The 14,448-nt window shown below is 69.0% G+C and overlaps 1 protein-coding gene across 1 annotated transcript; it reads right to left on the minus strand.

Moving 5' to 3' along the window:
- Nucleotides 1-439: 439 nt before the first annotated feature.
- Nucleotides 440-11,423, minus strand: RRP12 (ribosomal RNA processing 12 homolog). The gene is made up of 20 exons (XM_045022676.1): nucleotides 11,021-11,423; nucleotides 10,318-10,382; nucleotides 10,021-10,183; nucleotides 9,511-9,665; nucleotides 8,962-9,029; nucleotides 8,565-8,658; nucleotides 8,056-8,214; nucleotides 7,812-7,892; nucleotides 7,509-7,614; nucleotides 7,058-7,165; nucleotides 6,467-6,624; nucleotides 5,351-5,442; nucleotides 5,033-5,185; nucleotides 4,586-4,755; nucleotides 4,046-4,162; nucleotides 3,501-3,550; nucleotides 3,232-3,310; nucleotides 2,810-2,877; nucleotides 2,122-2,204; nucleotides 440-899 (listed from the first exon to the last, which is right to left on the minus strand). Exons 3-20 carry the CDS (start codon nucleotides 10,172-10,174, stop codon nucleotides 797-799), a joined length of 1,998 nt encoding a protein of 665 aa, XP_044878611.1. The 5' UTR covers nucleotides 10,175-10,183; nucleotides 10,318-10,382; nucleotides 11,021-11,423; the 3' UTR covers nucleotides 440-796.
- Nucleotides 11,424-14,448: the final 3,025 nt, after the last annotated feature.

Raw genomic sequence — 14,448 nt, forward strand, 5'->3', positions numbered from 1 at the left:
GCCCTGCCGCCAGCCCAGCCCAGCGCCCCACAGGCCCCGGGGCCTGGCGCAGGGATGGGACACACCGTGCCCTAGCCGCGCCAGCTGGGACAGGCAGGGGGGTGGGGACTGGCCAGCAGCCGGGCTCTTGGCCCCACGAGGCAGCGGGCGGGAACGGAGTGAGTATACAGTGCCCCAGGGCTGCTCTCTGCCCAGCCACGCCCCAGTGCCAGGGCAGGTCACCTCCCGTTTCCAGGGCCCATGGGCGCAGGGCACCAGACGAACCCGCCAGGGGTCTGAGCACAGCATGGGACAGGGGGCAGCAGGAGGCTGACCCCAGCCGCAAGGGCGAGGGTTAATGGGCAGAGTGCAGGGAGAAGTGACGGGGCCTGGCCGTGCCCCGGGCACTGTCCCTGCACAGCAGGGCCCTGCTGGCGGGGCGAATGGCGAGGGAGCAGCGTGAGGTGGGCACCGTGTTTATTTCTCACCATGCTAGTCCAATGCAGCCAGTCACTGGCTCGCCCAGGTCCCCAGCCTGGCTCCGTGCCCAGGCAGCCTCCTCCTCCCCAAAACGGAGGCCCAGCTGCCGCTGCGAGCCCACCAGTGTCCGGAACAAGGGGGGCGCCGGTGGCTCTCAACAAACCTCACACAGCCAGTGTCCATCTCCTGCTGCCAGGGCCACGCTGAGCCCCCACCCTGCCCCACAACCACCAGCCCCAGGACGGGCCGACGGGACTCTGGGCGGGCAGGAAACAGGGTCCGGCCTGGGAGGGTCTTCAGGGCTGGTGGGGGCGGAGGGGAAGGGGCGTTCAAAACCTCAGACGCGACGCTCCTTCTGGCGGTGTCTGCGGCCGGTCTGAGCACCCCGCTGGGCCCCCTTCATCAGCCCCTTGAACTGTCCCTGCATCTTCGCCTTCTTCCTGGGGAGGGGAAGGAGCAGAGGGCACAGGTTAGAGCGGGCACTGCCCGAAGTCAGCGTCACAGAGCCACCGAGCCGGGGAGCCCTGGCCTGTCCCAGCAGGGGGCGCTGTGGGGAGAGGGGCAGGAGCTGGCTGGGGGGGAGCTCACAGCCTCTCCCAGCAGGGGGCGCTGTGGGGGACAGGAGCAGGCTGGGGGGTGGAGCTCCCGGTGACTCCAGCCTGTCCCAGCAGGGGGCGCTGTGGGGAGCGGGGCAGGAGCTGGCTGGGGGGGAGCTCACAGCCTCTCCCAGCAGGGGGCGCTGTGGGGGACAGGAGCTGGCTGGGGGGTGGAGCTCCCGGTGACTCCAGCCTGGCCCAGCAGGGGGCGCTGTGGGGAGCGGGGCAGGAGCTGGCTGGGGGGGAGCTCACAGCCTCTCCCAGCAGGGGGCGCTGTGGGGGACAGGAGCTGGCTGGGGGGTGGAGCTCCCAGTGACTCCAGCCTGTCCCAGCAGGGGGCGCTGTGGGGAGCGGGGCAGGAGCTGGCTGGGGGGGAGCTCACAGCCTCTCCCAGCAGGGGGCGCTGTGGGGGACAGGAGCTGGCTGGGGGGTGGAGCTCCCGGTGACTCCAGCCTGGCCCAGCAGGGGGCACTGTGGGGAGGGGGCAGGAGCTGGCTAGGGGGGGAGCTCCCAGCCTCTCCCAGCAGGGGGTGCTGTGGGGAGGGGGCAGGAGCTGGCTGGGGGGGAGCTCCCAGTGACTCCAGCCCCGACCTCTCCCAGCAGGGGGCGCTGTGGGGAGGTGGGCAGGAGCTGGCTGGGGTGGGGGAGCGCCCGGTGACTCCAGCCCCGACCTTTCCCAGCAGGGGGCGCTGTGGGAGCGGGGCAGGAGCTGGCTGGGGGGGAGCTCCCAGTGACTCCAGCCCCGACCTCTCCCAACAGGGGGCGCTGTGGGGAGGTGGGCAGGAGCTGGCTGCAGGGGAGCGCCCGGTGACTCCAGCCCCGACCTCTCCCAGCAGGGGGCGCTGTGGGGAGCGGGGCAGGAGCTGGCTGGGGCGGGGAGCTCCCGGTGACTCCAGCCCCGACCTCTCCCAGCAGGGGGCGCTGGCGGGAACTCCCAGCTCCCTGCCGTGCGCAGCCGTTGGCCTGGAGCGAGCCCAGGACTGGCATCCAGGGATCTGCTCCTGGCTTCGCTCCAGTTCCACCCCGGCCTCAGAGTCGTCCCGCCCCGGGTGACCCCCAGCCGCACCTTCGGTTGAGCTTGGCTCTGTTCAGCGGGATGTAGGCGTAGGGGTCCAGCCGGCCTTTCTTCTTCACGTCACCGCGGCCTGTCTGGGGAGCACACGGGAGGATGAGGAACCAGCCCGCCCCATGCTGACAGCCCTGGGCAGGGGGCCCCGAAGCGGGAGCAGGTGACATGGCCCCAATGAAGCCAGGAGGCCACTGGGGGCCCTGCCCCACCCCTCTCACTGCGCCCCGGGCTCAGTCTGACCTCCAGGACCAGGCACAGGGCTGCAGACCCAGCCTCGGCTCAGGGGCGGCTGCTGGGCGGTGCCAGCACTGCCGAGACCTGCTCCAGGGAGGGAGCCAGGCTAGGAGACTGCGAGGGCAGCACGAATCCCAGGGAATGCGCCCCAGGGCCCCCCCCAGGCAGGGCCCCCTGCACCCATGGCCAGGGACACGCTGGCATCCATGCAAGCTGCAGCTCCAGGCTGGGAAACCGCCTCCCAGGCAACTCTGCCTGCCACGTGCGGGGCCTCGGGCAGCACCACAGCCGTGCGCCAGCCCCACACGCTGCGAACAGCGCTGCCCTGCCAGGGCAGACCCCAATGCCCCTGACATGGGGCCTGCAGCTGTGGGGGACGACACCCTCCCATCCCCGCCAGGATCTGTTTCGCTCCACCCCCCCCGAGAACCCATGGAAAGCGACTCCTTACCTTGGCCTTGTAGTCTGCCCCAAGTGCCGGCCCTGCGCCCAGTCGCCGGTGGATGCCGGAGCCTCCAGCTAAAAACAGCAGCAAACCTGCATCAGATGCAGCTCCAGGGATCGGGGGGGTTTCCATGCTCCCTGCCCAGGGGAGGGTGAGAGGCAGGAACCAGCACAGAGCTGGGCATCCCACACCCCTGAGTTCTGCCCCAGGCCGTGGGCAATGCCCGGGGCTGCCAGGGTGTGTCAGTAACTGAGCCCAGCGCTCCCGAGGGTCCAGAACCCACCCAGGACCCAGCTCCAGGAGCGGGGAGCAGAGGCTGATGCCTGGGGCATGCCCCGCCCTCTGGGAGCCGGCCGGCCGTGTGGGTGTTGGGGGAGCCGGCCGGCCCCCACGCCCGCTGGAGGCAGCACCGCGCAGCCTGGGGTCACCTTTGTAGGGCGCCTGAGTCCCATCCTCCGGCTCCTCGTCCTCCGCCTCCTCCCGGAACCGGCGCTTCTGAGCCTTCCTCTGTGGAGAGAGGGCAGCTCAGCCAGGAGCAGCTGGGACCCCCCAGTTCCCCCTGCCCCCCATGGGTATCTGCTTTGCTGGCGAGACCCAGCAGGCCCTGCCCTGGAACGTGCCCCCGCTGGGACCGCAGGGCGTGACTGGCCCCAGCCCTACCCGGCCCTGGGGGCAAGCGCTCAGCGCCGCTACTCACGCTCTGGATCCCCACTTCCTGCATCAGGTCGGCCATCTCCTCATCCACTCCTGGAACAAAGACCAGCCGGGTCAGAGCCGGGAGCCGGGGCTGGGACCTCCTGCCTCCTGGCCAGGGCCAGCCAGACGGAGAGTGGCTCAGGGACCGACACGGCTCCCCTCCTGCCACCCCAGCAGCATGTGCCCAGCAGGGGTGTGGGGGCCCCAGGGCGCCTTTGCCAGGAGGGGAGACCTGCCTGCTATGGCTGCCCCACGTCACCAGGTGGGTGTGGCCAGGCAGCCCCACAGCCCGGCCTGAGGCTGTCCCAGCACTGCCCAGGCTGCAACGTGCCCAGCAGAGGGGTGACACCAGACCCCACACCCAGGGCCAGGAGACATTCCGGGGCCCAGGGCCCATCACACAGCTTGCCAGCTGCAGGCACTGGGGCAGGGAGCGGGTGGCCTGACGTGGAGCACTGGGTGGGAGGAGGAGAACCCGGAGCAGGCTGCTGAGCCTCCGGAGGTGTGGGGGAGCCAGGTCCCTGCGTGCCCCATCCCGGTCGGTACCTTTGGCTCCCTCGTCGTCCTCATCCTCGGGGCCCTCGCGGATAATCAGGCGCCCGTCCGCCGACACCTTGAAGTCATGGCTCGCTCCCCTGGCCCTGCCGCGGCCCGGCTTCGTAGCTGGTTCAGCGAGAGACGGAGGGGTGAGCGAGCCCGGGGCCGAGGGGTGAGCGAGCCCGGGGCCGAGGGGTGAGCGAGCCCGGGGCCGAGGGGTGAGCGAGCCCGGGGCCGAGGGGTGAGCGAGCCCGGGGCCGAGGGGTGAGCGAGCCCGGGGCCGAGGGGTGAGCGAGCCCGGGGCCGAGGGGTGAGCGAGCCCGGGGCCGAGGGGTGAGCGAGCCGAGAGGTGCCCTGGCTGGGAACATGGCCAGCCACCCAACTCACCCCCAGCTCTGGCCTGGCCATGGCTAACCCCACCGCGCACATCCCCTCAAAGCCCAGCCTGCGTGCACAGGCCCCGACAGCAGGGGCAACGGCCCAAGTCCCCCAGCCGACGCAGCCACGTCCTGCCGCGGGCACTGCTGGGTCCCGAGAGCCGCTCCTTACCCAGCACCCTCTGGGCCACGTTGGGGTCCAGGAAGTTGAGGGGCTCGTCCCCTTCGCCCTCCTTCAGCCAGGCCTGGCTCTTCTGCCGCGCCTGCTTCCTCTGCTCTCTGCCGCCACGCCTCTCGTCCTCCTCCTGCTGCGAGTCTGAGTCGGCCAGGAGCTCCTCCACGCTGGGACGGGGAGAGAGCAGGCCAAGGGTGCTGTGCCAGGCCGATGCAGAGCGCCCAGCGCCGGCCCAGGGCCCGAGACGAGACACCCCCCCAGCCCGGCGCCACCCCCCAGCCCAGGCCCCGAAACGAGACACCCCCCCAGCCCGGCGCCACCCCCCAACAACCCCCCAGCACAGGTCCCAGGGTGTAACCCCTCCCAGCCCCATGCCACCCCCAGGACAGGCCATGGGGCGAGACCGCCCCCCCCCCCGGCATGATTCACCCCCATCCCCAGTACCTGTCTCCCCTGGGCTGCACCGGCGCCTCCTCCTCGCTCGCGGCCACCGCCTGCTTCAGGGCTCGCTGCTTGCGGCTCCGGGCCTCGGCCTTGCGGATGTTCAGCAGCACCTTGTGGTACTCGGCGGGCAGCAGCCCCCGCACCAGCTCGAAGCTGGGGGTAGAGAGCACTCAGCAACCCCCGGCCTGGCACAGCCCCCCCGACATACACCCCCTGCCCCAGCCCACGTGCTGGAGACACCCCGGGGGCCTGAGGCTCAGCAGTGGGCAGCGCCCCCGGAGCGAGAGCTCCGCCACCCCGCCACTCCCCGGCCCTCACCCGAACTTCCGGATGAACTTGGTGAAGAGGTTTCTCAGCTTCATGCGGAAGTGACGCCTCATGTCGTCCGTCAGGCGCCCCACGGCCTCCAGCTGCCGGGACAGAGCGCGTCAACCCCCGTGCCCGGGACGGCGCCCCCCCATCCCCCACGGGACAGAGCGCGTCACCCCCGTGCCCGGGACAGCGCCCCCCCATCCCCTTCCCTCCACCACCCTGAGACAGAGCGCGTCAGCCCCCGTGCCCGGAACAGCGCCAGCCCCCATCCCCTTCCCTCCACCCCCCTGAGACAGAGCGCGTCAGCCCCCGTGCCCGGGACAGCGCCAGCCCCCATCCCCTTCCCTCCACCCCCACGGGACAGAGCGCGTCACCCCCGTGCCCGGGACAGCGCCCCCCCCATCCCCTTCCCTCCACCACCCTGAGACAGAGCGCGTCACCCCCCGTGCCCGGGACAGCAGCCCCCCATCCCCTTCCCCCATCCCCCAGGACAGAGCGTGTCACCCCCAGTGCCCGGGACAGCGGCCCCACATCCCCCAAGGGACAGCACGCCCCCCACTCCCCTAGGATATAGCGCGTCACCCCCAGTGCCCGGGACAGCAGCCCCCCATCCCCTTCCCCCATCCCCCAGGACGGCCCCCCCAGCGAGTACGTGGGCCCCACTGTGATCTCCAGGGACAGGGTGCATGTTCCCCCCCCACAATACGCGTCACTCCTGCCCATGGGCCCCACCCCTCAGACATTGCTCAGCACCCCCCAGCTGGGCCCTCCCCACCCCCGCACTGTCACCCCCGCCCCCCGAGCAATCTCAGTCCTGCCACCCTCCCCCGCCAGCTGGCGCTGGGTGGGGGCCTGGCAGCGGGTGCTCTCCCCGGGCACTCAGCGCCCAGGCACCGGGCAGGCGGCCGGAGCGCAGCCACCCCGGCAGGTGTTGGGGGCAAGGAGCCTCGTGCGGGCCCCCTCGCGGGGGTCACCAGGGATTGGCAGCATCCACCTCAGGGCCAGGACTGGGCCCCAATGGCCCTACACGGAGCTGGCAGCCAGAGCAAGGGAAGGGCCCCTCCCTGTACCCCCAGCTTGTGGGCAGGGACCCTGTTCTGAGGGCCCTCCCCCCCGACTCACCATGGTCTGGACGTGCTTGGCCAGCAGCTGGGCGTCCGCCAGCAGCAGCGCCACCTTCAGGAAGCCCAGCGCCGCCTTGACCACGTCCCGCGTGCGCGAGCCCAGCAGCAGGCAGACGTTCTGCAGCAGCTGCTCCACCACCGCCAGCCCCATGTGATCTGCAAGAGGCACAGGGCTCAGGCCGGGCAGCGGGGTCCCCCCGGCCACCCTAGGCTGGGGCAGCAGCAGCACCGGGGGGTGGAGCCGAGGGAGAAAGCTGGAGAGAGTCTGGCTCAGGACACGCTCGCCCATCACCCCCTGGGCTCAGCCGCAGCCCCCGTAGCCATGGGGCAGGGCCTTCCCTCTAACCCCCCCTTCTGACCGGCCTCAGCCCCCCAGCCTCTGGCCAGGGGTGCAGCAGGCACTGACTGTGCCCCCCATGTGCACACAGCGCCCCCCATGGCAGCTGCTGGGGCACTTCCCACCCCCAGGCCCAGCCGGAGGTGCCCGGGGGGCTGCCCCAGCGGCAGGGGGTCAGACACCCCTTGCTCAGCCCTGCATCGAGGGGAGCAGCTGGGGCTCCAGCCCCCCCCCTCCCCCCGAGTCCCTCACCTTTGAACTGGAAGAGGAGGCGGGTGAGCGCCAGCAAGGTGCAGCTGATCATGGTGACCGAGCCCGTCAGGCCCGCGTAGACCAGGGGCAGGAACCGCTGCATGGCCCCTGTGCGGGAAGGGACGGCCCCGGGTTAGCTCAGTCCACCCCCGCAGCAGCTCCAAGACCTCCCGGCTCAGCCGGGGCCTCTGCCAGGCCAGCCCTGGTGCCCGGCCCGGGCAGGCGCCACTGCAGCACGGGCAGGGGACTGGAAGACGTGCTGGCCAGCCGGGCTGTGCAGGACAGGCCCCTGCGCCCCACAGGGCCGGGACAGGGGGGCAGGCAGGGCCTCCCGCAGAGGGGGCTGCAAGCGGCTGTGTGGCTGGTGTGGTGGATTTAGCACCGAGAGGCCTCGGCATGGATGGGGGCGGAAATCAGAGGGCGCAGAGCAGGCCCGGCAGGGACACCTTACCTTGCGGCGTGGGGCCGAAGCGGAGGAAGGCCTCCCCCATCTCCACCAGCAGCAGGAAGGCGTTCTTCCGGGCCCCCACCGACACCTCCTTGGTGCAGAGAATCACCTGGCGGTGCAAACCCCATCAGAACCAGCGCCTGCCCCCATCCCCAGCACCCACCTCTCCCCCCGCCCAGCGCCTGCCCCGGAGCAACCCCCCCCGCACTTGCACTCTGCAGGGAGCCTGCTCCCACAGAACAGCCCGGCAGCATGTGCCATCCTGCCTGGAACCCCCCCAGGGGCCGAGCCGTGCTCCCCGCTCACCTCTGGGACCAGGGCCACCACGAAGTCCTCGTGTTCGGCCGTCAGCTGCTTCACAATGTGGAACAGGCACTTTAGCCGCGGCTGGGGGAGGGGAGCAGGCAGCACCGTCAGATCCAGAGAGACACCCCTGTGCACCCTCTGCCCCACGCCCAGCGGTTCCCCTCCCCCAGCCCGTCCTGGGCGCTCTGCTCCCCCCCGCCCCAAGCCTGCCCCCGGGCGCTCTGCCCCCACCCCCCGGGCTCACCCTCTTGGCGGGGGAGGCGGCGCTCTGCAGGGAGCCCAGCAGATCTCTCTTCAGCTCCTCCAGGTGGCTGCGGACGAAGGCCTGGCAGGGGGGCCGGGGGGCCGCGCACACCTCCTCCAGCACGCGGTACGCCTTCTTCTGCACCCCGTGCTCCTTGCTCTGCAGGGAGACGGCGTCAGCCAAGCCCCCGCCCGCACCTCTCCCCCCCACTCCGAGCGAGCCTCAGCCAGAGACCCCCATGCCTGCCCTGGGGGCACCCGGCTGCAGAGCCTCTCCGCGCCCCGGATCCGGGGAGAGGCGTCAGGAGCCTGGCCCCCTCCAGTGAGCCTGCCTCCATCCCAGCCTCGTGCAGGGCTCATCAGGCGACTGCAGCGAGGAATGGAGGGGCCGGGGAGCCGGAAGCGCCTCCATCCGTACCGGTGCCCTCGCAGGGCGCCCTGTCCCCTCCCGCCTCAGCACGCGGGAGGCATCAGAGCCCCGGCCCCGTGGCCCCAGCCTGGGCGACTCACCTGCAGGGAGGGCTGGATGGTGCGGTACAGGGTGCCCAGGGAAGGCTCGTCGGCATAGGGCGCCATGGCCACTATCAGGTCCAGGATGGAGAGCCTGCAGCAGAGCGGGGTTAGCGGAGGGGAGGTGGGATGCCCAGGACTCTGTCCGGCTCCCTGCTGGGGTGGGGGATCTCAGCCCCCTGAACGAATGGGCACACACTGGCCAGGGCCACACCGCCGCCGCGAGTGAGATGTTCCTAGCCACCAGCAGAGGCAGCCCCCCAACCCCAGCCGGGCAAACAACCCACCCAGTGGAAAGCGGGAGCAGGGAAGTCTGCGGCGGGGAGGTCCCTTCCAGCCCCCCCCAGCCCCCAGCAGCTCGGCTGTGTCCAGCCAGCACCCTAACCCGCGGCGTTACCTGGTGAACTCCGTGCTCTCGGGGCCGGTCAGTTTCTCGCTGGCTTTCTCCAGGAACCCGCACACCATCTGCAGGAGGGGACGAGCCGCGGCCCGGGGTCAGTTCAGGCGCCGGGCCCCCACCCGCGTACCCCCCGCTCGGCGCGGCTCTGCTCACTGGCCCACAGGCAGCCTCCGAGCAAGGCCGACAGCTCAGGCAGCGGAGCCAGGGGTCAAGCCCCACTGCCGGCAGCCCCCCAGGGTCCTCACCGAGCCCCCCGCCAGCCAGGGGCCCAGCTAGAGAGCGGCTGCCTGGGATCGGGGGCTCCCAGCTCTCTGGGGTGGGCTCCTCCCCAGCACGGCATCCCTGCGAGGCCCCGGCAGGGGGAACGACCCCCAGCCAGGCTCACTCAGCGCCCCGAGGCCTGGGCTCCGCAGTGCCGAGACGCCAGCAGCTGGATCTGCGGCAGGGCCCGTGGGGAGGTGTTTCCATCGGGTCCCCCGGCAGAGGGGGCCGTGCCAGCGTTACAGCTGCCCCACAGGGCTCGTCCGGGCCCCTGCCCCGCCTCACCTGCTGCTCAGTGATAGTCAGGTAGGTGCGGATGGTGTCCAGCACGGCGCGGCGATCGGCGGCGCTGCCCCCAGCATCCCCCGGCTGGCTGTACACGTTGAACAGGATGGGCAGGAAGTTCTTGGAGAAGCGGCCGACCTCCGCCCGCTCGGCGTCTGGGGAGGGGCACAGAGCAGGGAGGGTCTGCGCCCGGGGCCCTGGGACTCACCCACCGCCCCACACGCAGCCAGAGGGATCCAGGTGCTCACGCCTGGCACCTTCACAGCAGGAGGCGCTGGGCCTCCCACAACCCTGGGATCGGGGGGCGGGGGGGTCCCCCAGCCAGGATGGGCAAGACCTTCGGGCATCCAGGGCCCTGTGGGGCTCAGGGCTGACTGAAGGCGCTGGAGACTTGGCCGCACTGCGGCTCCCAGGCCGCCGAAGGATGCGCCCCTGCCCCAGCAAGGCGCCCCTCCACCTGCCGAGTGGCCCAGTCCCCCGGCAGGGGTCCCCCCAGGGCCCGGCCCTTACCCGTCTCGCAGCCCTTGCTGATGAGCGTGCGCAGGGCCTGGCAGACGGTGAGCCGCAGGTCTGCCCGCTCGCTGACGGCCGTGCCCAGCGTCCGCGCCAGCCCTTTGAAGGAGGCCGCCACGTCCGTGGGCCTGGTGCAGAAGCCAGGCAGCATGGTCCAGATCTGAAAGGTAACGGAGGCGCGTGAAGGGGCGGAGGGGACACCAGCTTGACACGGCAGAGCCGCCCCTTGCGAGGATCCAGCCAGCCTAGCTGCAGGCCCCTGCGCCCGGGAGCCGCACGGCCTGAGCCTCTCACCTGCCACTGCAGCGTGTCATAGATCTTGGACTCCAGACTCTTCCCGGCCTGGGCCAGCTCCGCGGCTGCAGCAAAGAGACAAGGGAGACTGAGGGCTGCAGCGGATTCCTAGACCCTGTGGCCAGAAGGACCCATTGGGATCCTCTCGTCTGACCCCCAGATAGCTCAGGCCAGAAACCAGCCCTGCAATGACCCAGAGCCGATCACCTGGATTTAAACATCGCCAGCGATGGAGCATCCACCCGCCCTGGGGCGACGTTCCAGGGTTAATTCCCTGCCCTGGCACTCATCCACGCCTGATTTCCGGCCTCGTGTGTCTCGCTCCGGCTTCCAGCCCTGGGTCGCGTTAGACCTTCCTCGGCTTGACGGCAGCGTCCACCCTCCAGTACCCGTTCCCTATGTGGGTACTTACAGACTGCAACCCCCGAGGCAACCCACGGAGGGGCTTCCCTGGGAGCGTCCCGGGGCCACCTGCCAGCAGGGTCTGAGAGCGCAACGGCACCACCCTGATCTCAGGGCCCCTGGGGAGCAGAGCACCCACACCACAGCCTCTGAATCCGCAGCAGGAGATGGGCCGGGGTGCAGCTTATTCAGCCAGCGCTCCCCATCTGCCTGCCCTGCCCCGCCCCGCAGGGGCCATGCTGGCTCTGTGCCCCATGACCTCCTGGGGACAGGCCCCGCATTCCCCACCCCCGCTAGTTACCTCTGCTTTTCAGGGTGGCCGCCAGGGGCAGGAAATAGCTGGTGAAGAAGCTGAGCCGCGTGCCCTGGACGTGGTCCCGGATCACCGGCAGGAGCCAGCTGCGGGGGAAATCCAGCGTCTCCCTGTGGAGGGGAACACACGGGTGAGGTGCAGCAGGGGGCGCTCCTGCCGCCGTCACAGATCGGCAGGATCGGTGCTTCGCCGCCAGCTCTGGAGCAGCCACCGGGAGAACCAGCCACCAGCTCAAACAAACCAAACCGACCGTGGGGGAAAGCAGCGTCCGGGCAGACAAGCCAGTCGCAGAGAAACTCACTGAATTCTTTGCTTTGGGGAGATTCCCACGCCTGTAGAGGAGGTTTTGGAACAAACCGATAAACTAAACAGTAACAAGTCACCATTTTCAGACTGGAGAGAGGTAAATGGTGGTGTCCCCAGGGGTCTGTACCGGGCCCAGCCCTATTCAGCATATTCAGAAATGATCTGGGAAAAGGGGGAAACAGTTTGTGGACGATACAAAATGACTCAAGATAGCCCAAAGCTGACTGCAAAGGGATCTCTCAAGCCTGGGTGACTGGACAAGAAAATGGCAGATGAAATTCAGTGTTGATAAATGCAAAGTAACACACATTGGAAAACAATCCCAACTACCCATCCAGAATGATTCAATCTGAATTAGCTGTTCCCACTCAAGAAAAGATCTTGGGGTCATCGTGGATAGTTCTCTGAAAACATCCACTCAATGTGCAGCGGCCATCAGAAAAGCGAACAACGTTAGGAACCATTAGGAAAAGGACAGATAATTAGACAGTAACTGTCATAACACCACTATGTAAATCCAGGGCAGGCTCACGCCATGAATACGGCCTGCAGTTCTGGCTGCCCCCTCTCCGAAAAGATCTATTCAAACCTAAGTTCTCTGTAAGCTGCACAGCCGTGCAACCTATTGAGCACCGCACAGGTGCCCAGCGAACCCGCCATGGCCAGGAGAGGGGCACCCCTCCCCCAGACCCCACCTAGCCTGGCCCCCAACCTGCCGCGCCCTTCCCCCGGGGGCGGCCCCAGTCCCCAAATGTGGCCAGGGCGGCCCTCCCCCAGCCCAGACTTGCTGGGGCCAGGGAAGGGACACCTATCCTGCAGCCCCAGAGCTGCCACCTCTCCCCCCAGCCCAGGTGCTGCTCTGGGGAGAGAGAGGTGGGGGGAGTCCCCTCTCCGCACTGTAGCCCCGGAGCACCCTTCTGCACCCCAAAGCCTCACCCCCTGCACTCAACTCTCTGCCCCAGCCGGAGCCCCTCATCCCCGGCCCCACCCCGGAGGCCACAGCCCCAGCCGGAGCCCCTCATCCCCGGCCCCACCCCAGAGGTCGCACCCTCCCACACTCCATACCCCTTGGCCCCATGCCTGCCACATGAATTTTGTGATGTGCACCAATATGGAGGTGATGTGTCACGGGTCACTTCCACATTGGTGCACATCAAATTCATTCCACACATGGGTGGGAACCTGATTAGAACTGGGAGAGGTGCAGAGAAAGGCCACACAAGGGAGGAAGGGATTGGAACAGCTTCCGTACGAGGGATTAAAAAGGCTGGGACTGTTCAGCTTGGCAAAGAGACGACTAAGGGGGAGGTGATGGAGCTCCATACAATCGTGACTGGGCTGGAGAGGGCGAATGAGTGTTATTTACTCCTTCACTTCACAGCACCGACTCTGGGTACTCCGGGGCTGGAGCACCCACGGATCAGCACCACCCCCAGCTCCTCCCGCCCACTGGGGATCAGCTGTTCCCAAGTGTGCAGGAGGCACTGGGGGGCGGAACAATGGGGTGGGAAGAGGCAGGGAGGGGCTGGGGCCTTGTGGGAAGGGGTGGGAGTGGGGGCGGGGCCTGGGGCAGAGCGGGGGTTGAACCCGCCCCCCCAGCACAGTAGGAAGTTGGCACCTCTGCTTCGCATTCACACACAAACCGGGGTCACTGAATGACATGAGTAGGCAGGAGGGTTAGAACAAAACACACGGAGCACTTCACCCCACACAGCCAGCCTGTTTCTCCTTGCCGGGGTGCTGAAAAGGCGAGAAGTACACTGTGGATTCAAAAAGGAAACTAGCTAAGTTCCTGGGAGGAACAGGTCCAGCGATGGCCATCAGGCAGGATGGACCATTCGTCTGACCCAGGATGGCCGTTCTCATGGTCTGAGGGACCCTTTCAGCGGGCCAGGCCCCCGCGGGGTCTCACTCTTCGTCCTGGGCCGCGGCACTGCCCCTGGGGCTCCGTGACACCTGGGAACTGGCTCAGGTCAGAGACAGCCTGACCGTGGGGGTCCACTGCAGCGCGGCTGGGCTGCCAGGAAAGGGGCTGGGCCGTAACCTTCCCCTTGGGCGAGGCGACGGCTTCCAGCCCCCGTGGCCAGGGGACTAATAGCCAGTTCCCTGCCTGCATCTCCCGGAAACACTCAAAGCTACAGCACGAGCCTCCAGCCGGAGCCCGGCCTGGCTGCATTCGCTGCAGGGAGCCCCAGGGACCGCTGGTGCCGGAGGCTGGTCAGGAGTCCTGCCCCTGCGGTGCTGTGCGAGGCCCTGGGTGCGGCCCCTGGACCTGTCCGGCTGTTTGTTTGCAGGAGGGTGAGGCCCAGCCGCGCGGGGGCAGGGGTCGTACTCACTCTGTGCCGTCTATCTCCAGGCCACCGCCTGCAGCAGCACCTCGGGGCCCATGCTGGCCACGGCAGCCCCCACGGCCCGGTCCAGCTCGCCGGTGTGCGGGAAGTGTGGGGAGTGGCGCAGGTCGCACAGGGACTGGAGACACTGCAGAGGAGACGGGGTGGTCACACGGAATCCTCCCAGAGGCCCCTGGGCGGGGAGCAGCCCACGCCCCCGAGCAGGTGTCCCCCCCCCGCCCGACTCGCACGCCTGGCCACAGTCCCAAGACCTTCTCAGAGCAGATCCCGTCCCCCGAGCGCCAATGCAGCCACCTCCGAGGAGGAGCGCAGCCTGCATCCAAGCCTGGGGTGGGACTAAGGAGGCAGGATCAAGCCAAACCCAGAGATCCTCTGGCCCCAAGGACAGTGCTTGGAACCTCCCTTCTACCTCCGGGGGGTGGAAGGGCAGAGCCGGCCCATGGGGAACACGCGCTTGCCCTCTCCAGGCCACAGCAACAACGGGCTGTCCGGGCAGCCATGGTGCCACGCACACACCTCCCACTCTCTGGGCCAGCTGATGCAGTGGAAGGCCAGCCCGGGTCTGGGAAGCCGCTGCTGGACTCACCGCTCCCGATACGTCCCCTTTAGGATGCCCAGGACGGGGCTTTAAGCATCTCCGCATCGCACACCCAAATGCGGCGTCTGGGAAGGTCCAGCGCAACCGACCAGCTTCTCAGCAGGGAAGCATTTTGCAAGGGCCCAGCCCCGGAGCCCAGGCCCCTGCCCCCCAGGGCTCTC

The sequence above is a fragment of the Mauremys mutica genome, chromosome 7 (genome assembly GCF_020497125.1).
Source record: "Mauremys mutica isolate MM-2020 ecotype Southern chromosome 7, ASM2049712v1, whole genome shotgun sequence".
In the NCBI taxonomy this organism is placed as follows: Eukaryota; Metazoa; Chordata; order Testudines; family Geoemydidae; genus Mauremys; species Mauremys mutica.